General features: G+C 42.9%; 1 protein-coding gene across 1 annotated transcript; it reads left to right on the top strand.

The window, feature by feature from the left end:
* Nucleotides 1–1297: 1297 nt before the first annotated feature.
* NUP43 (nucleoporin 43) lies at nt 1298–24497 on the top strand. The gene is made up of 8 exons (XM_008006680.3): nt 1298–1440; nt 1757–1879; nt 4129–4206; nt 5271–5451; nt 8998–9133; nt 11074–11225; nt 15103–15225; nt 19365–24497. The coding sequence occupies exons 1-8, from the start codon at nt 1321–1323 to the stop codon at nt 19592–19594; spliced, it is 1143 nt and encodes a 380-aa protein (XP_008004871.1). The 5' UTR covers nt 1298–1320; the 3' UTR covers nt 19595–24497.
* Nucleotides 24498–27861: the final 3364 nt, after the last annotated feature.

Genomic DNA, 27861 nt, shown 5'->3' with positions numbered 1-27861 from the left:
ATCAGGAAATGGTTAAGGAAAGAACAGATCCTTGAAGGATAGGCAGGATTCTGAGGAGTAAAGAGGAAGGGAAGAATATTATAGGTGTAACCAAAAGCACAGAAGGAACCTAGAAAACTGATTCCTGGGCTATTGACAATAGATATCACCAACCTCATTCTTAATCATGCACATAATTAAATTGACCAAAGCTAGGCAATTGGCATCAAAACTAAAACTAGAGTCTTTCAGAATTCTAACTCCAGGCTCTGACAGTGTGTATTAACTTTCAAGCAAAGTATTTGTTTGGGGGACAAGAGGGAGAGGTTTAGGATAGTAGGTTGGCACTGTATTTGAGGTACTTCCATGAGTATTTAAGGATTTTTATTTATTTATTTATTTATTTATTTATTTTTTATTATTATACTTTAAGTTCTAGGGTACATGTGCATAACGTGCAGATTTGTTACATATGTATACTTGTGCCATGTTGGTGTGCTGCACCCATCAACTCGTCAGCACCCATCAACTCGTCATTTACATCAGGTATAACTCCCAATGCAATCCCTCCCCCCTCCCCCCTCCCCATGATAGGCCCTGGTGTGTGATGTTCCCCTTCCTAAGTCCAAGTGATCTCATTGTTCAGTTCCCACCTATGAGTGAGAACATGCGGTGTTTGGTTTTCTGTTCTTGTGATAGTTTGCTAAGAATGATGGTTTCCAGCTGCATCCATGTCCCTACAAAGGACACAAACTCATCGTTTTTTATGGCTGATAGTATTCTATGGTGTATATGTGCCACATTTTCTTAATCCAGTCTGTCACTGATGGACTTTTGGGTTGATTCCAAGTCTTTGCTATTGTGAATAGTGCCACAATAAACATACGTGTGCGTGTGTCTTTATAGCAGCATGATTTATAATCCGTATTTAAGGATTTTTGAATTGTTTTTTATGCGCAGTGACCTGCAACTGCTTAGGTGTGGTTTAAGGTGGTTTCTACTGTATTGATTTTGTTCTATTTTTGCTCTTAAATTTTACACTGCACAATTATTGAACACAAGAAAATACTGATATTGTAGATTAGGAGCAAGTCCTACTGCTCAAAGGCCAAAGCGCGCTTGCCTTTGCTCAGAGTCGCTCTAGGAGATGGGCCTCTCGGTCTAGGTTCTCCCAGTTTGTATACTGACCGTGCCCACACTGGCTACCGAAGAGAATTGACTCTCTGCAGCCACCGTCTCCCTCCTAAAGTCCCATCCAATCAGGGTTCCGCGGGAAGAGGCGGGGCTGAGAGGCGCGCATTGAGCTTGCTTTTTGCAGTACCTGCTGCGGCTGCTTTCGGCATGGAGGAAATTTATGCGAAGTTTGTGTCTCAGAAAATCAGCAAAACCCGCTGGCGACCGCTGCCTCCCGGAAGTTTGCAAACCGCGGAGACGTTCGCTACAGGATCTTGGGACAATGAGGTATCCCCGCTGATAGGGACGAGCCCCTGCCTCTTCCCTCCCTCCGGTTGAGCTGACCCCTGGCCGCGTGCGCGCCAACTCCCACCTTCTGGTTTTTCTCGAACTTCTAGGTCCCTCGGACCCTGTTTCAGGCGCGGTTGCTCCATAGCTCAGAGCCCGTGATGGTGTGCCTGAGCCTCATATCTCGTTACGTTTTAAACTCACCATACTATTTGTCTGAGATGTTTTGGAGTAAGCTTTCTGGACGGAAGCACAACTTTTATTTTCCGAGAGTTGACGTTTATGTCATCTCAAGACAAAACTCTTTGTTTTACAGGAAAATTATGTTTCACTGTGGTCTATTGGAGATTTTGGAAACTTGGACTCTGATGGAGGGTTTGAAGGAGACCATCAATTATTGTGTGATATCAGACACCATGGTGATGTCATGGATTTACAGGTAAATCTGTGTAGCATCCAAAAGCTAACTTTGAAAGTCCTGAGTAATACATTTAAACAAGCAGAGCATCATAAAGGTTGTCTTGTGTCACACCTCGTTTACAAAAAACTGAGTGCTCTGTAAGTTATGATTTGCCCGACATCATTTAGTCATTTAGTGGCAGAAAAAGGACTGGGAAGGGGGATGTAGATTTAATCATACTTTTGTATTTATTGACCGTCGACTATGTGCTAAGTACCGTTTGGGGAGCTTTACAAAAATTAATTATTACTGGTTGCCAGTAAATCAAGTATTGTTACTTTGTTTTACTAATGAGAAAATTGAGACTAATATATCTTGAGCATGCACTATGTGACAGATACTGTGCAGGGGGATTAACATCATTTTGTTTTTTGAATTCTCATGACAACTCCCTAAGCAGAGATTAGTGCTCCCGTTTTAAAGATTTACCACGATTTAGTGAACTTAACTTGGCCAAAGTCTCGAAACCAGTAGTGAGTGGTGGGGATGAAATTGAGCTTTCTTTTTTTCTTTTTTTTTCTTTTCTTTTTCTTTTTCTTTTTTTTTTTTGAGGTGGAGTCTCACTCTGTCTCCCCGGCTGGAGTACAGTGGCATGATCTCCGCTCACTACAGCTTCCACTTCCCAGATTCAAGCGATTCTCCTGCCCCAGCCTCCCAGGTAGCTGGGACTACAGGCACAGGCCACCACACCCGGCTAATTTTTTGTATTTTTAGTAGAGACGGGGTTTCACCATATTAACCAGGATGGTCTTGAACTCCCGATCTCGGCCTCCCAAAGTGCTGAGATTGCAGGAGTGAGCCACTGTGCCTGGCCGAAATTAAGTTTTCGAATCCTGGTGTGGAGAGCCCCTGCGTTTTATTCTATAGAAAGCTACCTAGCCCTGGTGTACGCCTGTAACCCCAGCTACTCGGGAAGCTGAGGCAGGAGAATTGCTTGAACCTGGGCGCAGAGGTTACAGTAAGCTGAGAGTGCGCCAGTCTGGGCAACAAGAGCGAAACGCTGTCCCCCAAAAAAAAGAAAGAAAGAGAAAGAGACAGAGAGAAGAAAGAGAAGAAAGAAAGCTATCTAGCCCTAGGAAAGATTTTTTTTTTTTTTTTTTTTTGAGACGGAGTCTCACACTGTCACCTGAGCTGGAGTGCAGTAGCACGATCTCAGCTCACTGCAACCTCTGCCTCCTGGGTTCATGCAGTTCTTCTGCCTCAGCGTCCTGAGTAACTGGGACAACAGGCATATGCCTCCATGCCTGGCTAATTTTTGTGTTTTAGAGATGGGGTTTCACTATGTTGGCCAGGCTGGTCTTGAACTCCTGACCTCGTGGTTCACCCGGCTTGGCCTCCTGAAGTGCTAGGATTACAGGCGTGAGCCACCGTGCCTGAACAATATTTTTCCTTTCTTTTTTCTTTTTCTTTTTTTTTTTGAGACGGAGTCTCACTCTGTCGCCCAAGCTGGAGTGGTGCAGTGGCACGATCTCGGCTCACAGCAACCCTGCCTCCTAGGTTCAAGTGATTCTTCTGCCTCAGCCTGCTGAGTAGCTGGCAGTACAGGCGCCTGCCACCACGCCTAGCTAATTTTTTTATTTTTAGTAGAGACGGGGTTTCAACATATTGGCCAGGCTGGTCTCGAACTCCTGACCTCATGATCTGCCTGCTTCAGCCTCCCAAAGTGCTGGGATTACAGGTGTGAGCCACTGCGCCTGGCTTTTCTTTTTAAAAATTTTTATTCTTTTTTTGAAACTGAGTCTTGCTCTGTCAACCAGGCTGGAATGCAGGGGCTCGATCTTGGCTCACTACAAGCTCCGCTTCCCCACAACCCCGACTCATTTTTATATTTTCGTAGAGACGAGGTCTCGCCACGTTGCCCAGGGTGGTCTTGAACTCCTGAACTCAAGCGATCTGTCTGCCTAGGGCTCTCAAAGTGCTGGGTTTACAGGCGTGAGCCACCGCACCCAGCCAGGAATGATATTTTTCTAACGTTTTATTGTGTTGGTCTCAAATTAAATCAATGGCTGGTGAATGTGTCTAGGAAAAAAATACTGTTTATTCGTGAAAATACTTTGTATGGCAGTTTGGACTTTCAGCTCCATTAACACATGCTATTTGCTTAGCACTCATAGGCTCTTTGCTTTTTAAAATTGTTATCATTTGCTACTAATTGAGTTAAATAAATGAATAGATTTCCTCCCTGCTAATATTTCTGAGTCTTTAACAAGCAGAAATTTTCTCTTTAGTTTTTTGACCAGGAAAGAATTGTCACTGCTTCATCAACAGGATGTGTAACAGTTTTCCTTCACCATCCGAATAACCAGGTAAAGAACTTCAGTTTGAAAAGTGAATTTTTTTTTTTTTTTTTGAGATGGAGTTTTGCTCTTTTTGCCCAGGCACTGCAGTGCAATGGCACAATCTCAGCTCATCACAAGCTCCGCCTTCCAGCTTCAAGTGATTCTCCTGCCTCAGCCTCCAAAGTAGCTGGGATTACAGGCATGTGACACCACGCCCAGCTAATTTTATATTTTTCGTAGAGACGGGGTTTCTCCATGTTGGTCAGGCTGATCTCGAACTCCTGACCTCAGGTGATCAGCCCTCTTCACCCTCCCAAAGTGCTGGGATTATAGGCATAAGCCACCGCTCCCAGCCAAAGGTAACGTTTCTAATAGACATGCCTAGTAAATATAAGACCCAGTTCATGTTAAAGGTTTTTTTGAGTCATTTAGAAAAAGCTACAGAGATTAATTTATTATTTATTTATTTATTTATTTATTTATTTATTTTGAGACAGAGTCTCTCTCTGTTACCCAGGCTAGAGTGCAGTGGCACGATCTCTGCTCACTGCAGCCTGCACCTCCCTGGTTCAAGCAATTCTCCCACCTTAGCTTCCCAAGTAGCTGGGATTACAGGTGTGTGCCACCATACCTGGCTAATTTTTGTATTTTTAGTAGAGATGGGATTTCACCATATTGACCAGGCTGGTCTTGAACTCCTGACCTCAGATGATCTGCCTGCCTTGGCCTCCCAAAGTGCTAGGATTACAGGCATGAGCCACAGCCATGGGCCAGAGATGTATATTTTAGATGTAGGTTAATTCCCATAAGAATACAAAGAGTTGCTTTTGAACATCCAACTGCTTGATCCCTAAAACTCATTACTGTAGTTTGAGATAAATGTGGGGCATTATTAAACAATATTTCTTTTGAATCTAATTCTATGTATACAGAACTTTGATGCAAGTAGTTTCTAGATTTCATTATTCTAAAGGAAAAAAGATTTATTCTTGTAGAAGGATGTGAGTCAGAATTTAAAGATACTCTTGTTGGTAAGAAGTGCTAGTTCCTTAGTACTTTTCTTTAATAGTATCCTCATTTCTGATGCCTAGACTCTGTCAGTCAACCAGCAGTGGACTACAGCTCACTACCACGCAGGCCCTGGCAGTCCTTCCTATAGCAGTGCACCATGTACGGGTGTTGTGTGCAACAACCCAGAAATCGTTACAGTTGGAGAGGATGGTCGAATAAATCTCTTCAGAGCTGATCACAAGGAAGCTCTAAGAACCATAGGTAAGAAAAATCCCAGCCTGGCCAACATGACGAAACCTTGTCTGTATTAAAAATACAAAAGTTAGGCTGGGTGTGGTGGCTCACCCCGGCAATCGCAGCACTTTGGGAGGCGGATCACCTGAGGTTGGGAGTCCAAGACCAGCCTGACCAACATGGAGAAACACTCTCTCTATTAAAAATAAAAAATTAGCCGGGAATGGTGGCACATGCCTGTAATCCCAGCTACTTGGGAGGCTGAGGCAGGAGAATCACTTGAACCCGGGAGGCGGAGGTTGCAGTGAGCAGATTGTGCCATTGCACTCCAGCCTGGGCAATAAGAGTGAAACTCTGTCTCAAAAAAAAAGAAGAAAAGAAAAGTGAGCCAGGCATGGTGGCGCATGCTTGTAATCCCAGCTACTCAGGAGGCTGAGGCAGGAGAATCACTTGAACCCGAGAGGCGGAGGTTGCGGTGAGCTGTGATGGCACTCTACTCCCACCTGGGCGACAGAGGGAGACTCCATCTCAAAAAAAGAAAAATAATTGTATTCCTTTCATTCATCACAGAGTAATTGAGTGCTTACCATATACTAAGTAAACACTGCCGGGCATGATGGCTCATGCCTGTTACCCCAGCACTTTGGGAGGCCAAGGCGGGCAGATCACAAGGTCGAGAGATGGTGATCATTCTGGCCAACATCGTGAAAGTCCGTCTGTACTAAACATAACAAAAATTAGCTGGGTGTGGTGGCATGTGCCTGTAGTCCCAGCTACTCGGGAGGCTGAGGCAGGAGAATCGCTCGAACCTGGGAGGTAGAGGTTGCAGTGAACCAAGATTACAGCACTGCACGCTAGCCTGGCGACAGAGCGAGACTCTATCTCAAAAAAAAAAGTAAACACAATGAGCCGGGCGCGGTGGCTCACGCCTGTAATCGCGACACTTTGGGAGGCCGAGGCGGGCGGATCACAAGATCAGGAGATTGAGACCATCCTGGCTAACATGGTGAAACCCTGTCTCTACTAAAAATACAAAAAATTAGCCTGGCATAGTGTCGACAGTTGTCTGTAGTCCCAGCTACTCTGGAGGCTGAGGCAGGAGAATGTCGTGAACCTAGGAGGCGGAGCTTGCAGTGAGTTGAGATCACACCACTGCACTCCAGCCTGGGTGACAGAGCAAGACCCCGTCTCAAAAAAAAAAAAGTAAACACAATGTTAAGTGATTGAGGGATATAAAAATATATGGCTGGTAGCAGTGGCTCATGCCTATAATCCCAGCACATTAGGAGACCAAGGCAAGCAGATCATTTGAGGCCAAGAGTTTGAGACCAACCTGGCCAACATGGCAAAACCCTGTCTCTACTGAAAGTACAAACATTAGCTGGGCATGGTGGCACATGCCTGTAATCCCAGCTGCTTGGGAGGCTAAATCATGAGAATTACTTGAACGTGAGAGACTGAGAGGCTGCAGTGAGCCAAGATCACGCCACTGCACTCCAGCCTGGGTGACAGAGCAAGACTCAGTCTCAAAAAAATACATGTACACATGCACACACACGCACGCATGGCAGGATCCCTTTGTCAAGAGAGTAGGTTGACGAGGCCAGTACGAATGACTGACTAGAAGAAACAGAAACCAATTTTTTTTTTTTTTTTTTTTTTTTTTTTTTTTTTTTTTTTTTGGCGAGAGGGCATTATCAGATAAAGCATCTGGGAGTAGGTAGTAATTAATAGTTTTTCTGGGTTCTAGACCATAAGTAAGACTAAAAGATGGCGTGCTAGACAAAAGGAATAGGCCAGAGGCAGGATAAAGACATTCAGAGAATGACAAAAAGTATGGTTTGACCTGACTTTAGATATCTATGTAGGAGAGATGAAAGATGAAGCAAGAGAGGGGTAAACTGGGGCCAGATTGCAGAGTCTGTAATGCAAAATCACAGAGGTTTCATCTTTTAGGTAGAAAACTAAGTGTATTGGTTCTCAACTATGCTTCAGTCAGATTTCTCTGAGGCAATTTTTTAACTGTCCACCACTCTAGACCTCTTAAATCAGAATCTCTAGGAATTGAGCCCATGAATCCATTTTGTGAGTGTTGCTCTCTCACCCAGCCTGGAATGCGGTGGCATGATCCCAGCTCACTGCAACCTCTGCCTCCCAGTTCAAGTGATCCTCCCACCTTAGCCTCCCAGGTGTCTGGGACTACAGATGCGTACCAGCATGCCCAGCTAATTTTTGTAGAAATGAGGTTTCACCATGTTGCCCAGGCTGGTCTCAAACTCCTGGGCTCAAGTGGTCTGCCCACCTCGGCCTCCCAAAGTGCTGAGATTACAGATGTGACCCACTGCACTGGGCGACTTCACTTATTTGTTAATTAATGACCATTGCCTGGTGGCAGTGTAGAGGAGTGGCACAAACTAAAGTCCATAAAGTATATGTTAAATTATGAGGCGTAAGTTCTGAACACCAGGAAATCAACAAAAAGGACCATTATGACAATCAGGAATGACTTCATGGAGAGGGCGAGTGTTGATGAGGGTGAAAATGAGTAGATTTGGGATGAGTCTGTAGAATAATAGAAGATTAGAGTGAGCTCTGTAGGAAGCACTGGGGTTTGGCTCAATAGAATGGAAGTTCTAGGTCAGGGACTAGTGGGAAGTAAGATTGGGTTTAGAGGAGCTTGAACAACTGTCTCAGAAATGCAGGTTAACAATCTTAAGAGTTAAAAAGGAATGTATGAAAACTCAGCCTTCCATTTAGAAAACAGTTCAAGGCCAGGCCTGGTGGCTCACGCCTGTAATCCTAGCACTTTGGGAGGCTGAGGCAGGCGGATCACCTGAGCTCAGGAGTTTGAGACCAGCCTGGCCAACATGGTGAAACTCCGTCTCTACTAAAAATACAAAAATTAGCCAGGAGGCTGGCATGTACCTGTATCCCAGCTACTAGAGAGGCTGAGGCAAGAGAATCACTTGAACCTGGGAGGCGTAAGTTGCAGTGAGCCAAGAGGGTGCCACTGCCCTCTAGCCTAAGCGACATCCATCTCAAAAAAGAGAAAGAAAACAGTAGGCCAGGCGTAGTGGCTCACGCCTGTAATCTCAGCATTTTGGGAGGCTGAGGCTGGTGGATCAGCTGAGGTCGGGAGTTCTAGACCAGCCTGACCAACTTGGAGAAACCCCATCTCTACTAAAAATACAAAATTAGCCGGGTGTGGTGGCACATGCCTGTCATCCCAGCTACTTGGGAGGCTGAGGCAGGAGAATTGCTTGAATCTGAGAGGCAGTGATTGCGGTAAGCCAAGATCGCGCCATTGCACTCCAGCCTGGGCAACAAGAGTGAAACTCCATCTCAAAAAAAAAAAAAGAAACAGAAAACAGTTCAGACGTCCTGTGAGTAATATTTTTCCATCCAAAGAGAATCCATTTAAACATATACATTACCATGCATTTTTCTATAGAAATTTAAATTATAAGTTACTGGAAATTGTAATATATCAATCCATGAAAGGAGTGTGATTTAAGATTTTCTTGGAAAAAAAGGGGACTCATTAACACATACTACCATTTTTTAAATTTTTAGACAATGCAGATAGTAGTACACTCCACGCTGTAACCTTTCTTCGAACTCCTGAGATTCTTACTGTAAATTCAATTGGACAGTTGAAAATATGGGATTTCAGACAACAAGGAAATGAACCTTCTCAGATATTGTCACTGTAAGTGTTGATTTGTAATTTCAGTAATGTAATCCAAAAATTAATGTGTTAGGTTGTTTATAGCTACTGGCTTTAGCCATATTGTATTTTAATTGCATTTTAAGAGGGAGATCCCTGATTAAAATTTGGTAGAGCAAGCATTACTTGACGGGGTTGATACTACTATGCTTCATTTAGTAATTATTTGTTATAGTGATTCAGAGCCTTTACTCTTTGAAGTTTGTATTATTTCATGGAGAACTTATTTCTGCTCTTTCAGTGATTGTTTAATGGATAAAATATACTCCAGATGTAATGACTGGGGGGAAAATATAATTCCAGATATTTTTTCTGAGCAGAAATCCTCCTTTTTAGGTGTACAACCTCCTCTCATAAGAAAATAGAATGTATCACACTGAAAAAATAGTTACATAAACTAAGCATTAAATAAGGTGATAAATCATACTTAGTATACTTGATGTATGAATTTTTAAATAATCTAATAAGTGGAAATGTGATTTGTACATCTTACCATCGGATTATCTTTCATTCCATGTCTTCAGATTGAAGTGAAAATAAATAATTGTGGCCTTGAATTATTTCCAAATTGTACTATTTAGAAATATATCTAATTTAGTTCATTTTTTTGGTATCATTAAGATTCAGCCAGGCCGGGCATGGTTGCTCATGCTTGTAATCCCAGCACTTTGGGAGCCCAAGGCGGGCGGATCACTTGAGGTCAGAAGTTCGATACCAGCCTGGCCAACATGGTGAAACCCCATCTCTACTAAAAATACAAAAATTAGCCAGGCATGGTGGCGTGTGCCTGTAGACCCAGCTACTCGGGAGGCAGAGTTTGCAGTTAACCAAGATCAAGCCATTGCATTCCAGCCTGGGCAATAAGAACAAAACTCCATCTCAAATAAAGATTCAGCCAGTAGCTGCAGCCACTACGTTGTCACTTAGTTACCATATAAAACATGTTTCTTGACTGAGCATGGTGGCTCACGCCTGTAATCCCAACACTTTGGTAGGATTATCTGCAGTGAGAAGTTTGAGACCAGCTGGGGCAACACAGTGAGACCCCATCTCTACAAAAATTTCTTAAAATAGCCAGGCACAGTAGCATGTGCGTGTAGTCCTAGCTACTTGGGAGGCTGAGGCAAAAGGCTCTTTTGAGCCCAGGTTGCAGCAAGCTGTAGACAACACCACTGCACTCTAGCCTGGGTGACAAAACAAGACCCTGTCTTTTTTTTATTTTTTTATTTTTTGAGACAGAGTCTCACTCTGTTGCCCAGGCTGGAGTGCAGTGGCATGATCTTGGCTCACTGCAACTTCTGCCTACCAGGTTCAAGCGATTCTCATGCCTCAGCCTGCCAAGTAGCTGGCACTACAGGCATGTGTCACCATGCCTGGCTAATTTTTGTATTTTTAGTAGAGATGGGATTTCGCCATTTTGGCCTGGTTGGTCTTGAACTCCTGTCCTCAAGTCATCCACCTGCCTTGGCCTCCCAAAATGCTGGGATTATAGACGTGAGCCACTAAGCCTGGTCAAGACCCTGTCTCTTAAAAAACCAAAAAAACAGGCTGGGTATAGTTACCAGTCATCCCAGCACTTTGGGAGGCTAAGGTGGCTAGATCACTTGAGCCTGGGAGTTTGAGACCAACCTGGGCAACAAGGAGAAACCCCATCTCTACAAAAATACAAAAAGTTAACCAGGCATGATGGTACACACATGTACTCCTAGCAACTCAGGAGGCTGAGGTGAGAGGATCACCTGAGCCCAGGGAGTTTGAGTCTTCAGTGAGCAATGATCGCAGCACTGCACTCCAGCCTGGGTGAAGCCTTGTCTCAAAACAAACAAACAACCACCACCACCAAAAAAAACGTGTTTCCTGTGTTACACAAAGATAAATTGTACTTTATTTGATTTTGATGTCATTGTTATCTCCCACAAAAGGACTGGTGACCGAGTGCCACTCCACTGTGTTGATAGACATCCCAACCAGCAGCATGTTGTAGCTACTGGTGGCCAAGATGGAATGTTGAGTATTTGGGATGTTAGACAAGGTACTATGCCTGTGTCTCTGCTGAAGGCTCATGAAGCTGAAAGTAAGTATTGTGGAGATACAAAAAGTTTGTATTGGGTGAGTTATATGACATATAATAAGCACCTTTCTATAATGATACATGTGGATCATTTTACATTGTAGCTTTTAATGACTGAATTGTGTAAATTTAAATAATTATCTAATTTCTTTTTACTTGACATTTACGTTCTTTAACTTTTTTTTTTTTTTTTGGAAATGGAGTTTCACCCTTGTTGCCCAGGCTGGAGTGCAGTGACGCTATCATGGCTCACCACAACATTCGCTTCCCGAGTTCAAGCGATTCTCTTGCCTCAGCCTCCCAAGTAGCTGGGATTACAGGCATACACCACCACACCCGGCTAATTTTATATTTTTAGTAGACACTGGATTTCTCCATGTTGGTCAGGCTGGTCTTGAACTCCTGTCCTCAGGTGATCTGCCCGCCTCAGCCTCCCAAAGTGCTGGGATTACAGGCATGAGCCACCATGCCCGGCTTTTTAAAAGACAGGGTCTGGCTCTGTCGCCCAGGCTGGAGTGCAGTGGTGCAGTCACGGCTCACTACAGCCTTGACTTCCAGGGCTCAGGTGATCCTCCTGCATTAGCCTCCCAAGTAAATAGGACTATAGGTGTGTGTCACCACGCCTAGCTGATTTTTTGTTGTTGTTTGTTTTTTTGTAGATACGGGGTTTCACTTTATTGCCCAGGCTGGCCTCAAACTCCTGGGCTCAAGTGATCCTCAGGAAATGCTGAGTTTACAGGTATGAGTTATGAGCCACCATACCAGCCACAGGTTTCATTCTTATATCCAAAACTGTAGTGGAATCCTTAGATATTTATCTGTATGTACTTTTTTTGAGACAGGGTCTCTGTTGCCTAGGCCGGAGTGCAGTAGTGGTGTGATCATAGCTCATTGCAGCCTCGAACTCCTGGACTTACACAATTCTCCCAAAGTGCTAGGATTGCAGGCATGAGCCATTATTCCCATGCCCAGCCTTATGTACTTATTTTCTTAGGATAATTTTTTAGAAGTAAAATTGCTAGGCCAGACCTTTTGCATAATGCATTGACAGATTTTTCTACACAAAAATAATACCAGTTTAAGCCAGGCACATTGGCACTTGCCTGTAGTTCCAGCTACTCAGGAGCATGAAGTGGGAAGATTGCTTGAGCTTGAGAGTTTAGGCCAGCTTAAGCAACATAACCTCTTTAAAAAGTTAATAATACTAATTTAAGGCAGGTGGGTGACATGCACCAGCTTCTTGGGAGGCTGAGGCAGGAGGATTGCTTGAGTCCGGGAATTCAAGGCTGCAGTGCATTATGATTGCACCTCTGCACTCTAGCCTGGACAATATAGTGAGACTTTGCTCCCCGAAGAAAGGTAATAAAAATCATACCATTTTATATGCCATAGTGAGGTGTGCCAGAATGCCCTTTTCCCATGCAAATGTAGGCTGTTTGTCATATTTGCTAATAAATGTGCTCCTCAATTTATTGTTGCATCATTTTTTAACATGAATGATAGATTTATAAGCGCTTTTTTTTTTTCTTTTGATTCTGGTGGAGATGATTTAGCTGGACAGAAATTTTTCATTTTCTCACTCTGTCTTTGATGTCATGCCAGAATGGATTATACTTTTTCTTTTTTTTTTTTTGAGACAGAGTCTTGCTCTGTTGCCCAGGCTGGAGTGCAGTGGCACGATCGTGGCTCACTGAAACCTTTGCCTCCCGGGTTCAAGCCATTCTTCTGCCTCAGCCTCCCTAGTAGCTGGGACTAAAGGCATGCGCCATCATGCCTGGCTAATTTTTGTATTTTTAGTAGAAACGGGGTTTCACCATGTTGGCCAGGCTGGTCTCAAACTCCTTACCTCAGGTGATCCGCCTGCCTTGGCATCCCAAAGTGCTGGGATTACAGGTGTGAGCCACCGCGCCTGGCACTATATATATATTTTTAAAACAGGGTCACCCAGGTTTGAGTGCAGTGGTGTGATCACAGCCCACTGCAGCCTCAGCCTCGCCTCCCTGGCTCAATCAATCCTCCCACCTCAGCCTCCTGAGTAGCTGAGGCTACAGGCATGCACCACTACACCTGGCTAATTTTTTATTTTTTGTAGAGACAGGGTCTCACTATGTTGCCCAGGCTGGAGTGCAGTGTCGTGGTACCTCACTTAAGCCTTAACCTCCTGGGGTCAAGTGATCCTCTTGTCTTGCCCTTCTGAGTAGCTGGGACTACAGATATGTGCCACTACACCTAGCTAATTTTTTTTGTTGTTAGATTTCTATAGAAATTATGATTCCATAAAAGATTTTGAGGAAATGAGGAAGACTGGTATCTTTCAGAATTGAATGTGATTTTGGAATATATAGAATTTCTTTGGGGCTGAGCATGGTAGTTCATGTCTATAATTCTAGCACTTTGGGAGCCCTAGGCAAGCAGATCGCTTGAGCTCAGGAGTTTGAGACCAGCCTGGGCAATATGGAGAAACCCTGTCTCTGTTAAAAATACAAAAATTAGCCAGGTATGGTGATGCATGCCTGTAGTCCTAGCTACTGGGGAGGCTGAGATAGGCGGATTGTTTAAGCCTGGAAGGTCAAGGCTGTAGTGAGCCATGACTATGCCAAAAATAAAAAGCCCTCCATCTGAAACTGGATCCAAATTCTTAGAACATTTCCAAATTTTGGTTTGCTAGAAGTCAGTTGCTATTTCTTTGATAAAGGCCAGAAGTATTCAGAATCTTGGCATTAACCAACATTGGATATTGCCTCTTAGAAATTCATTTTTGTATTTCTATTAGGGTCTTTCTCAGTTTTTCCAATAATATAATCTTCATATATTAATGACACAGGAATTGAAAAATAAGACAACTTACCAATTAAAAAAAAAACTTTTCTGTAAAAAACAGTCATTCCTAGCTGGGCACACACCTGTAATCCCAGCCAACTTTGGGAGGCTGAGGCAGGAGGATTGCTTGAGGCCAGGAGTGGAAGACCGAGGTAGACAACATAGCAAAACGCTGTCTCTATTTTTAAAATTTTTAAAAAAGCTTTTCATAAAGTAATAGGGTTAAATGTTTTAGCAATTCTTTTCTTTTCTTTTCTTTTTTCTTTTTCTTTTTTTTTTTGAGATGTAGTTTTGCTCTTTTTGCCCAGGCTGGAGTGCAATGGCGCAATCTCGGCTCACTGCAACCTTACCTCCTGGGTTTAAGCGATTCTCCTACCTCAGCCTCCCAAGTAGCTGGGATTACAGGCACCTGGCACCACACCAGGCTAATGTTTTGTATTTTTGGTAGAGATGGGGTTTCACCATGTTGGTCAGCTGGTCTCGAACTCTAGACCTCAGGTGATCCACCCACCTTGGCCTCCCAAAGTGTTGGGATTACAGGCATGAGCCACCGTGCCCAGCTACTATTTTCATTTATTTCCTTGCCCAGTACACAAATTTATTTGGCTTCTTTTTCCTTTTTTTTTTCCCTCAGTCTCACTTTGTCACTGAGGCTGGAGTGCAGTGGGGCGAGCTTGCGCAACCTCCGCCTCCCGGGTTCAAGTGATTTTCCTATCTCAGCCTCCTAAGTAGCTGGGACTACAAGCATGCACCACCACGCCTGGCTAACTTTTGTATTTTTAGTAGAGATGGTATTTCACCATGTTGCCCAGGCTGGTCTTGACCTTAGCTGATCCACCCGCCTTAGCCTCCCAAAGTGTTCTTTTTCCTTTCTACATGTTATAGGCATTGGAAAGTTATGTTATGTCTTTAATTCTGAAACCTTTAATTTTTATGATAGACTTGAGGCTTGAAGGTATGCGATGGAGGATAATGGAAGATGGTGCCTAGAGATGGGGGTTTAATGTTGTTTGTTCAGTGAATCTGCACAGGAATGAGCTTCTTGATTCTTGTCTCTTAGTGTGGGAAGTTCACTTTCACCCATCCAACCCAGATCATCTGTTTACCTGCTCTGAAGATGGATCCCTCTGGCACTGGGATGCCTCCACAGATGTACCTGAAAAGTCGTCACTCTTTCACCAAGGTAAAACTTTTTAATGAATACTCTTATGTGTAATCTCTCTCTTTTTTTTTTTTTTTTTTAAAGACAGAGTCCCACTCTGTCACCCAGGCTGGAATGCAGTGGCACGATCTCAGTTCACTGCAATCTCAGCCTCTGGGGTTCAAGTGATTCTTGTGCCTCAGCCTCTTGAGCAGCGGGGACTACAGTCATGCACCACCATGCCTGGCTAATTTTTTTGTATTTTTAGTATACATGAGGTTTCACCATGTTGGCCTGGCTGGTCTCGAACTCCTGATCTCAAATGATCCGCCTGCCTCAGCCTCCCAAAGTGCTGGGATTACAGGAGTGAGCCACCATGTTTGGCCTTTTTCTTTTTTTTTTTTTTTTGGATACAGAGTCTTAGTCACCTAGGCTGGAGTGCTGGAGTGCAATGGTGCAGTCTTGGCTCAGTGCAACCTCTGCCTGTCGGGTTCAAGCTTTTCTTGTGCCTCAGCTTCCCTAGTAGCTGGGATTACAGGTGTGTGCCACCACACCTGGCTAATTTTTTTGTATTTTTAGTAGAGATGGGGTTTTGCCGTGTTGGCCAGGCTGGTTTCGAACTCCTGGCCTTAAGTGATCTGCCACCTCAGCCTCCCCAAAATGCTGGGATTACAGGCATGAGCCACTGTGCCCAGCCTGTTATGTGTAATTTTATCATACTTTAATTTTGTTTTGTTTTGTTTTGTTTGAGACAGGATCTCACTCTGACATGCAGGCTGGACTACAGTGGCATGGTCACAGCTTGCTACATCCTCGCCCTCCTGGACTCAAGCAATCCTCCTGCCCCAGCCTCCCAAATAGCTGAGAGCAGAGGTTCTTGCAACCACAACCAGCTAATTAAAAAAAATATTTTTTTGTACAGACGAGCTCTCACTATTCTGCCCAGGCGTGTCTTGAACTCCTGAGCTCAAGTGATCCTCCTGCCAGGGCCTCCCGAGGTGCTGCTGTTATAAGCATGGGCTGCTGTACCCAGCCTTATTATACTTTTAAGTACCAAATTAGACATCCTTGTGGTTTTTACTTAATGGCAAAACATTTTTATTCTCTTGCCTCAGAGTAAATTTGAGTATCACAGGGCTTGAAATCTGACTGTCAAGTTACTTACTACTGTATGGCTGATGGCTAGAAACGCTGTAAGCTGGCTCACTTGAGACAGCCAAGGTTCTTCTTTGTGAGTGCCATTGACCTAGACCCTCATGCCATAGCATAGACACAGGCAAATCTTTTATATTGCATTGCCAAGTTTGTGTGAATGGCAAGAAAAAAGTTGATATTTGATGTAACTGAGGGTACTGGTTTTTTCTCAAGTTGGGCCAGGTGTGGTGGCTCATACCTGTAATCCCAACACTTTGGGAGGCCGAGGCGGGTGGGTCATCTGAGGTCGAGAGTTTGAGACCAGCCTGACCAACATGGAGAAACCTCATCTCTACTAAAAATACAAAATTAGCCTGGTGTGGTGGCGCATGCCTGTAATCCCAGCTACTCAGGAGGCTGAGGCAGGAGAATCACTTTTACCCGGGAGATGGATGTTGCAGTGAGCCGAGATCGTACCATTGCACTCCAGCCTGGATAGCAAGAGTAAAACTCCGTCTCAAAAAAAAAAAAAAAAAAAAGTCCTGCTTTTCCTCATAGTCAGTGGTAGGTTATGGTCAGCCAAAAACCAGTCTCTTGTTGTAATCAAGGGTTTGTAGGTTTTTGCATTTTCCAAGTTTCCTGTTTTTGAGGGTTTGTCTGTGGTTCCATAGTTCTTTTGCTTATTCATTCATTCAGAAATATTTACTGAATGCCTATCATGTAGGCATTCTTCTAGGTGTTAGGGCATATAACAGTGAGCAGAACGAAATGTCAACACGCATAGAGCAAATATTCTAGTAGACAGTTAAAAAATAGATAATGTATCAGTAAGAGTCCAATCAGAATGTCAGAAACTACCTTCGATGTAGAGGGAATTGGTCTCACATGTGTTAGAAGGGCTGGGAAAACAAAAAGTAATAGGAGAGGGGTTGGGAGAACAAATAGGAAAAAAGGGAGCACCCAGAAATAATAATTGTTAGTACCCCTGCTACTGCATTGTTGAAAATGCTGTAAAAGTTTGTTCTGAATCAGCAGAAAAGGTGCTCCCTCAACCAGGCTGGTAGTTCAACACTGGTGGTAGTTCACCAATGTTGTTGCCAGAAACCTGGAGTAGGAAGGAGCTGCTTCTCCCCTCTGTCTTCCAGTCACCCACCATGAATACCTGCTATTGGCAAGGCCCATCTGGATGGCAGATGCCAAAGCAGCCTGGAAAGTGGAGTTTGCTGACTTCCACCCCCTACAGTATATAGCAGAGCACAGAAAAGTAGAAAGGAGACCGAAAAGAAAAAGGAGGCCGGGCACAGTGGCTAACACCTGTAATCCCAGCAATTTGGGAGGCCAAGGTGGGCAGATCACCTGAGGCCAGGAGTTCGAGACCAGCCTGGTCCAACGTGGTGAAACCCTGTCTCTACTAAAAATACAAAAATTAGCTGGGCGTGGTGGTGGATGCCTGTAATCCCAGCTACTTGGGAGGCTGAGGCAGGTGAATCGCTTGAATCTGGGAGTTAGACGTTGCTGTGAGCCAAGATTGTGCCACTGCACTCCAGCCTGGGCAACAAACTGAGACTCTGTCTCAAAAAAAAGAAAAGAAAAAGGAAAATAATGTGGCCAAATACACTGCTAATTACCATGAAGAAGAATACACAAGAGTAGGAGGAAAAACAACAAAGACAGGGGTGACGGGAGCTACTCTAGTTAAAGAGTCGTAAGAAGAAGCCACTTGGCAGAAGGAACATTTGAGCAGAGACTTAAGAGAAGTGAAGGTGTAAGTGACATGAAAGCATTCTAGGCAGAGGAAACAGCAAATGCTGAGGACCTGAGACAGGCAGAGTACAATAAGGACACCATGGTTGCAGCTCAGCCAGCAGGGTAGAGTGGTGGGAGATAAGGACTGGTGGCTGAGGAGCCCATGATAAGGACTTTATGGGAGAGCGGGGAGAAAGGTAGAAACAAGGAGATGAGGAAGGAGTCTTATCACAGTGGCTTGAATAATGTGTTAATCTTTACAGTGTGCAAGAGCAATGTAAAATGTAGGGGCAGTAAAAGATAAAAACTAAGGGGAAAAAAAATTCTAAAAATTATCCAGAAAAATTCTGGAGTGAAGAGCATGTGTAGAGCATGCATGCATGTCTATGCTAACTTCATCTACAGAGAAACGAACAGTTTCATCTAAGGATTAACTAAGTATATACTTGGTTTTTACTTCCTTCCTCCCTTAACCGCACAGTCTTGAACTTGCAAATTTACTTTTAAGGAACCTTGGTTAGACTGGAAATAAAACTTTATTCTGTGTCTACTATTGCAAGGTCCAGTATTAGACACTGTGAAAAAGTAAAACAGATATAAAATATGCATCCTGCTCTTAAGACATTCTTAGTCATGGACAGAGGCATGGAAAGTTCAATTAGGATATGAGAATTGTTATAAAGTAGTAAATTAGTGGTACATACAAGTGCTGAGGGTTCGAGGAAAGAGAAAAACGTGAAGTAGAGGTTGTCTTCAAAGTTTTCTTAGAAAAGGAAGTTCAGCCATATTTTAAAGGATCAGCAAGATTTTAAATGTACTAATCTTTAAGCTTCAAGACATAAGGACTTGGCATAGAGCACTTAGCACAGAACCTGGTGCATAGTAGGTACTCAGTCATTTGTTGAGTGAATTAAATTTGTACTTATTTGATATTAAACCAAGTTGAGAGGAAAGTAAGTTGGAAATAATGTCTTTCTTTATTCAACTTGTCTGCTGTCCATTTTGCTACGTTTCTGAGACTTTCCATTAAAAGATGAACAGAAAGACAGTTGAAATCATCTGCTTTGCCTGAAGACTTCAAGTTTGGTATCCAGAGTATCCCATGGAAATTTCAATATTTAATATCACTGAATAAGCCTTTGGTCAAAAGTGGTGATATATAATAATGGAATTATTAGCCTATTATTCTGAGAATTAAACACATTGGTATCATCACCTTTCTAAATATCAGTAGAAGTTTGGATGTTTACTAATATAAAAATCATCTTGAAAGATTTCTTCCTTTTCTTTTTTTCTCCCAGGAGGAAGAAGCAGTACTTTTTTGTCTCATAGCATTAGTAACCAAGCTAACGTTCACCAGTCTGTCATTAGCTCCTGGCTCAGCACTGATCCTGCAAAAGACCGAATTGAAATCACAAGCTTGCTTCCCAGTAGGTCTCTGTCTGTGAACAGTTTGGATGTTTTAGGTCCTTGTCTTGTTTGTGGAACCGACGCAGAAGCAATTTATGTTACTAGACATCTTTTTTCATAGAAGTACTGTAATTATAAGATTTCAGATAGAACATACAATTAGCCCTTTGAAATCCAACTTCTGTGCAAAATTTTATTATCAGAAAATGCAAGATTTGCAGGGGAAACATCAGGAAACTACCATTAATGTCAATGCCCAGTTTTGGCTTTTGTTAGCCTGACACTCCCACACAGTTGTAGGATCCGGTAGATGACTGATGGCAAAATATTGTGAACATGTGGAAGAAAATCAGTGGGATTCTGGTGCTGATGAATAGGTTACCTTCAGAGTATTATTGACAGCTCATGGAACTAGTTCTTTATTTTTGATGCTGTGGGAATTAACATATCAGTGGTGGTTATGGGAACCACCAACAGGTTCCTACAGTTTTTATCAGTAGTATGTGGAGTATATGCCTTCCTAGTGGCAGTTGCCAATGTTAACGATTATTCTTTTTATTGCAAGTATTTCCTGTGATCCTTCCACACTTTATTTCCTTAATAATAATAATAATAAACTTTTTCAGAAAGAATTGAGTAGAGCAAAAATGACAAAGATGTATAGCTGTGTTCGATTTTTTTTCCTTCTTTTTTTTTTTGAGGCAGAGTCTTGCTCTGCTGCAGTGCAATGGTGCGATTTCGGCTCACTGCAACCTCTGCCTCCTTCCAGGTTCAAGCGATTCTCCTGCCTCAGCCTCCTGAGTAGCTGGAACTACAGGGGTGCACCACCACGCCCAGCTAATTTTTGTATTTTTAATAGAGACAGAGTTTCACCATGTTGGCCAGGATGGTCTTGATCTCTTGACCTCATCATGATCCACCCGCCTCGACCTCCCAAAGTGCTGGGATTACAGGTGTGAGCCATTGTGCCTATGGTGAAATTTTTTTAAGGTGAAAATGTTTTGACAAGTTCATTTTTCAGAATAGGTTTTTGAGCAGAACTCTTTCAGCTCCTTAGACCCAACTTTATTTTTGTTGAAAAGGAAAAACTACAACATTTTTCCTAAGGAATCTAGCTTTTGTTCAGCTTCACAGCATAGTTGAAAGTTGCCAGACTGAACATTGTGCAATAAAGTAGAATTCTATATTGATAAGCGAACTGATTTCCAAACTAAAATTTGATAGATAAAAGTGTTATTAATCAAATGATGATATGATCAAAGAATTTTGCCATTTTAAGTCTTTTGTTTTAGCCACCTGTAGTCTTACCAACCATCTTTATCCTTGTCTGCAGGGATAATAATAACCTAATGTAGTGTTTTAAGATAATTTAATGATACTATCTTTCCAAAGTTTGTTAGATTTTAAATGTATTATTGAGCTGAGACCTTAATGACAAATCACTGCTATAAGACAATTGAAGTGTTCATTTACTTTGTAATTCCAATAATCATAGTTATGGAATTATGGTAAGGTTTTGCTTTTCTGTCCTATAAATATATATTTTTTTTGAGACGGGGTTTCACTCTTGTTGCTGAGGCTGGAGTGAAATAGCACGATCTCAGCTCACTGCAACCTCCGTCTCTTAGGTTCAAGCAGTTCTCCTGCCTCAGCCTTCCGAGTAGCTGGCATTACAGGCATGCGCTGCCACACCCTGATAATTTTTTTTTTTTTTTTTGAGATGAAGTTTTGGTCTTTCGCCCAGGCTGGAGTGCAGAGGCGCTACTCTCAGCTTACTGCAACGTCCACCTTCTGGTTTCAAGTGATTCTCCTGCCTCAGCCTCCCGAGTAGCTAGAATTACTTACAGGTGCTCATCACCACGCCCAGCTAATTTTTGTATTTTTAGTAGACACGGGGTTTCACTGTGTTGGCCAGGCTGGTCTTGAACTCCTGCCCTCGTGATCCACCTGCCTCAGCCTCCCAAAATGCTGGGATTACAGGCGTGAGCCACCGCTTCTGGCTGATTTTTGTATTAATAGTAGAGACAGGGTTTCACCATGTTGGCCAGGGCTGGTCTCGAACTCCTGACCGTGGGTAATCAGCCCGCCTTGGCCTCCAAAAGTACTGGGATTACAGGCATGAGCCCCACTGTGCCCTACCTATTTGCAATTCTTTTAATGCCACTTTACCTCAGCGGTTTTGGATTTTTGATCTATCTATAGTATTATTGCTGGGACTAATGTTTTAAAGAATTTTTGTTACTACTAAATAATTACAGAAAAAGCAAAGTCAAAAGAAAATTTTAAGTACTTAGAATTTCAAGCACACAGTATTCTTTTCATATCCATTTCTATCCATCAATGTATATAATTTTTTAATAAAATGAAATATACGTACTATCTTTGTGGATGCACATTCCCTAGCAGTAAACACATTTTTTTCTATTATCGTTTTGAACTGCTACATAATATTCTAAGGTATAGGTGTGTGTACCATAATTTATTTCAGTTGGTTGCCTATTATTGATTATTTCATGTTTCCAGCTTCTCACTATTATGATTAGTGCTATAATGCCTATTTGATTTAATTTGCATTTCTTTTAAAACTTGGCTTTTATTCTTGGTGGTTTTTTATTTTTTATTTTTTTTATTTTTAGACGGAGTCTCGCTCTGTAACCAGACTGGAGTGCAGTGGTGTGGTCTCAACTCACTGCAACCTCCACCTCCCGGGTTCGAGCGATTCTCCTGCCTCAGCCTCCCGAGTAGCTGGGATTACAGGCATGCGCCACAACACCCGGCTAATTTTTTGTATTTTTAGTAGAGAGGGGGTTTCACTATGTTAGCCAGCCTGGTCTCGAACTCCTTACCTCAGGTGATCCACCCACCTCAGCCTCCCAAAGTGCTGGGATTACAGGCATGAGCCACTCTGCCAGCCAAATCATTTGATTTCTTTCTTAATACTTTCTGTCCCCTGGCATCATGCTGTCCTGTCCTAGGTTTATATAAATGTTAACCTGTAATTCCTTTTATTTTGTGGTTTTGTATTTTGCATGTAATGATTGCATTTGGAATGTAATTATTTAATGTGTCTGAAGTTTTTTTATTTTTATTATGGATAATTCTAAACATATGAAAAGGATGGTTTTATTAACCTGTATACTCATTGCCCAGCTTCATCAATTAACAACACACAGCCAGTCTTACCTCTGCTGCTGTTCATTCCCCACCCCTGCTCTGGATCACTGTAAAGCAAATTCCAGATGTCATTTCAATCATAATTCTTCACTGTACATCTCTGAAGGATGAGACACACACACACACTTTTTGGTGGGGGGTTGGTAGGTGAGACAGGGTCTCGCTCTGTGACCCAGGCTGAAGTGCAGTGGCATGGTCACAGCTTACTGCAGCCTCAACCTCCCAAGCTCAAGCAATCCTCTCACCTCAGCATCCTAAGTAGCTGGGACTACAAGTGTGTGCCACCACATCCAGCTAATTTTTTAAACTTTTTTGTAGAGATAGGGTCTCACTATATTGCCCAGGCTGGTCTTGAACTCCTAGCCTCAAGCGATCCTCCTGCCTTGGTTTTCCAAAGTGCTTGGATTACAGATCTGAACCACTGTGCCTGGCCTCTTGTCAATCTTAATATCACAAAAGTAGACAAGTAGATATTATGTGCTTCCTGATGTAATATAAAAGGAGTAAATAACACCACCTTTGAAATATTCTTGCCCAGAAGAAACTACTTGTCTTTTATTTTGTGGCATTCTAGGAGTAAGTAAAAACCATACACTTATTCAGCTCAGAGTAGGTTTTTTCCTAGCCCTGAAAAGTAAACCAGATAATTTGGATAATTGCTGTTACCCTAAATATCATTTCAAAGACTGTTTTCAGCCTAGCTGTCCTTCCCCATCTCCTAGCAACAAAACTGAACCTGATTTACCTGTCTTTACAGACACTACAGGAGACGAAAGAACATGTTAAATGACAACATATTGTCCTGTAGTTGCACTATTAAGACCACATCATGTTGTCCTGTCCACCATGCCCAGCTAATTTTGTATTTTTAGTAGAGATGGGTTTCTCCCTGTTGGTCAGGCTGGTCTCGAACTCTCAACCTCAGATGATCCACCTGCCTTGGCCTCCCAAAGTGCTAGGATTACAGGCGCGAGCCACTGAGTATTTGTAACCATAAGAGAAAGTATATTTTAACAGCGTTACATTTCATGCCAATTGACAAGTTCTGCCAATTTTAATACGAAACTAAGTTTTATGTAATATAATACCATAATTTATGAATTTGTTCATTGTCACTGCCTTTATTCATGAAACCATCAAATAGAGTGTCTTTCAAGGGTTGCAGGATCTTAGAGGTAGAAAGTACCTTGGTGATCATCTCCAGCCTAAATTTAATCATCCCTTCTATGGTATTCCCAACAAAGTATCATCAAACCTATACTTGAAAACATATGGTGGCCAGGCACGGTGGCTCACACTTGTAATGCTAGCACTTTGGGAGGCAGAGGTGGGTGGAGCACCTGAGGTCAGGAGTTCGAGATCAGCCTGGCCAACATGGCGAAACCCCGTCTCTACTAAAAATGCGAAAAAAAAATTAACCGGGTATGGTGGCAAGCATCTATAATCCCAGCTACTCAGGAGGCTGAGGCCAGAGAATTGCTTGAACCCGGGAGGCAGAAGTTGCAGTGACCCAAGATCATGCACTTCACTCCAGCCTGGGCAAAAGAGCAAAACTCCGTCTCAAAAAATATACATACATATGGTGATAAAGTTTCCCATTTTCCAATGCAGCTTCACATTTGAACAACTCTAATTGATGCAGCTTTATGGCAGGGTTTTAGCATGTGAGTGGGATCCAAAACACTCAGTCCTGTAAAAGGGTACAGTCCTATTGTACATTAACACACTGATGATGTGAGCCTATGAGATGAGCCAATTACCAATTATGTTATATTCGAATCTGCTTTGTGTTGGGATACTTTAATGTAGGGTTTCACTAAATAAATGAATTTTCACATACTGAACTGAAATTTGCTTTCATCTGTCTTATCTCAGGAGCCATACACAAAATTCCTCTCATCACATATTCAAATATTCAAAATTGATTATAGTCTCTCCAGTGAAGGTTTCCTTCTCACTCTTTCTTGCCATTTTTGGCTAAATCCTTCTTATCCTTCAAGACTCCTTCTAGTTGTCATTTTCTCCAGACAGCTTTTACTGGCCTCCAGCAATCCGGACTAAATTGCACTCTGCTTCAAAGGCCCACTGTGCAGAACTTAAATTGTGCGCAAAGCAGTGTGTTAAGAAGCCTGTCTCCCCCTACTGGGCCACAAGATCAAGAACAGGGCCCATGTCTTAGTGTAACAGTGTTTAACAGTATCTGAACCATAGTAAGCAATGAGTCACTGTTAATTGGCCTAGTTTTCACAATCTTGTTTTCCCTTTAAAAATTACTCCTCTTTGTCAAAGGCCTTTTTTTTTTTGAGACTTAAGTCTCGCTCTGTCGCCCAGGCAGGAGTGCAATGGAATGATCTCAGCTCACTGCAACCTCCGCCTCCCAGGTTCAAGCAATTCTCCTGTCTCAGCCTCCTGAGTAGCAGGGATTACAGGTGTGCGCCCAGCTAATTTTTTGTATTTTTAGTAGAGATGGGGTAGAGACGGGGTTTCACCATGTTGGCCAGGCTGGTCTTGAACGCCTGACCTCAAGTGAACCACCCTCCTCAGCCTCCCAAAGTGCTGGGATTATAGGCGTGAGCCACTGTGCTCGGCCAGAGGCCCTCTTTTAAGTGTGACTTCTAAGATAAACAACTTTTTCATATATTGTCTGCCTTGCTGATTATGACAGAAACCTTGCCATCCTGTTAATAGGAATGATATTCCTTTGTAATGCTGTCGCAGCTTCTGAAGTGTTCACATGTGATACTCCTAAGCCACACTTCCTATATTTGGGAGTTAATCAAATGGTTTCTAATCCTTAATATGGGCCTATATTTCTTGTTCTAAGAAAAATTTCATTTCAGTATAGGAAAGGAATAACAATTTTCTTTGAATCTTTTGTAGAAGCTATTATTTTCTACATAATTAGCCCAGCATGCTCTCTCCACTTTCATCCCATTGATTAGGAAAGATGTTTGAGACAGGATTTCACTCTGTCACCCAGGCTGGAGTGCAGTGGTGTGATCCCCGGCTCACTGCAGCCTTGACCTGGGCCCAAGCGATCCTCCCACCTCAGTCTCCCAATCTGAGACTGCAGGCACGTACCACCAAGCCTGACTAATTTTTGCAATTTTTATTGAGATGGGGTTTCACTATATTGCCCAGGCTGGTCTTGAACTCCTGGGCTAAAGCAATCTACTTGCCTTGGCCTCCCAAAGTGCTAGGATTACAGACAAGAGCCACCATGCCCAGCCAGAAAGATGTTAAATGAAATGAAGGTCTTAGGCCCACTGCTGGAGTCTTCTCAATTATCAATGAAACATGAATCTTTGCTATTTGGCTACAGTTACTGAAATATTTATAACAACCTAATTACTGACGTTTCATTCCATTTATCTTATTTACAAGGTTATTGTGAGACAATGTGCTATAGTTATCATACTATAAAAAATTTGGCATAATTGAAAAATTCCTGGTGCTTTGTGAATAGTACTTCTATTTAATTGTATTATGGAAACATCCTTTTAATAATCTACTCTAGACTCTTGTCCAAGAAGCATACTAAATTCAACAGTATATAGTTTATATCGAGCCTTTAGTTAAGCTTATGGTATCAATAGTATCTAGCTCAGACTAACAGAAGGTCTGGCCAGGTACAGTGCCTCATGCCTGTAATCCCAGCACTTTGGGAGGCCGAGGGGGGTGGATCACCTGAGGTCAGGTGTTGAAGACCAACATGGCGAAACCCCGTCTCTACTAAAAACACAAAAATTAGCCTGGCGTGGTGACAGGCACCTGTAGTCCCAGCTACTCAGGAGGCTGAGGCAGGAGAATTGCTTGAACCCAGGAGGTGGAGGTTGTGGTGAGCTGAGATCGTGCCACTGCACTCTAGCCTGGCAATAGAGCAAGACTCCATCTCAAAAAAAAAAAAGAAAGAAAGAAAAAAATTGGGCCAGGCACAGTGGCTCACACCTGTAATCCCAGCACTTTGGGAGGCTGAGGCAGGCGGATCACCTGAGGTCAGTAGTTCGAGGCCAGCCTGACCAACACCAACACGGTGAAACCCCATCTCTACTTAAAAAAAAAAAAATAGAATATTAGCCAGGCATATTGGCGCATGCCTGTAATCCCAGCTACTCTGGAGGCTGAGGCAGGAGAATCGCTTGAACCCGGGAGGCAGAGGTTGCGATGAGCGGAGATCGTTCCATTGCACTCCAGCCTGGGAAACCAGCGAAACTGTTTCAAAAAAAAATGAAGGTCTGAACAGTAGTCGTGCTCTTGTTTTACAGATATGAAGCTTGGGGAGACCCAATATACGATATGCAACTATTTTATTTGAACCCTTATTGGTATCATTCTGACCTACCATTAATGTTAAATGGCAACATAAACAATTAACAGCGAGGTCCTGGGCCACAGTCATCTTAGCATTGAGCCAGTTCCCAACATTTCCCTACATTCAATGTGTACAAAAAGGGCAGAAAACTCCAGGGGGTGCAGGAGAAGTAGAATGACTGGAAGTTGGCTGATCAGATAATGTTAATTTAAAATAAGGTTCTGCTGGGCAAGGTGGCTCATGCCAGTAATCCCAGCACTTTGGGAGGCTGAGCCAGAAGGATTGCTTGAGCTTGGAGGCGGAGGTTGCAGTGAGTGAACCATTGGATTCTAGCCTGGGTGGCAGCATGACTCAAAACTAAATTAAATTTAAATTTAATTAAAATATTTTTTTAAATGTTGTAGCTGCAAAAAAATCAGAAGAGTTTTTACCCCTCTATAGGGGTAGAATAAACTTTAAAAAATCTTAGCCAGAGAGGTCCTAGAATCCATGATACAGCAGTAGCAAGGCATACATCTAGCACCCAGATTTGGTTTCTTATACTATATTCCAATAAAAGGAACCAGGGAGCCTTGGGGGAATGGTGATCCCTGAACTGGGGCAAGAAATATACAAGATAACTTGGAGAACTGGGTGTGGTGGCTCACGCTTGTAATCCTGCACTTTGGGAGGCCAAAGCGGGCGGATCACTTGAGCTCAGGAGTTCGAGGCCAGCCTGGGCAACATAGGGAGAGCTGGTCTCTAAAAAAAATACAAAAATTAGGCATGCCGGGCATGGTGGCTCACGCCTGTAATCCCAGCACTTTGGGAGGCTGAGGCGGGCAGATCATCTGAGGTCGGGAGTTCAAGACCAGCCTGACCAACATGGAGAAACCCCTTCTCTACTAAAACTACAAAATTAG

This window comes from Chlorocebus sabaeus, chromosome 13, assembly GCF_047675955.1.
Source record: "Chlorocebus sabaeus isolate Y175 chromosome 13, mChlSab1.0.hap1, whole genome shotgun sequence".
Taxonomy (NCBI): domain Eukaryota; kingdom Metazoa; phylum Chordata; class Mammalia; order Primates; family Cercopithecidae; genus Chlorocebus; species Chlorocebus sabaeus.
The sequence above is the reverse complement of the archived record's forward strand: the minus strand, read 5'-3'. Positions and strand labels throughout refer to the sequence as shown.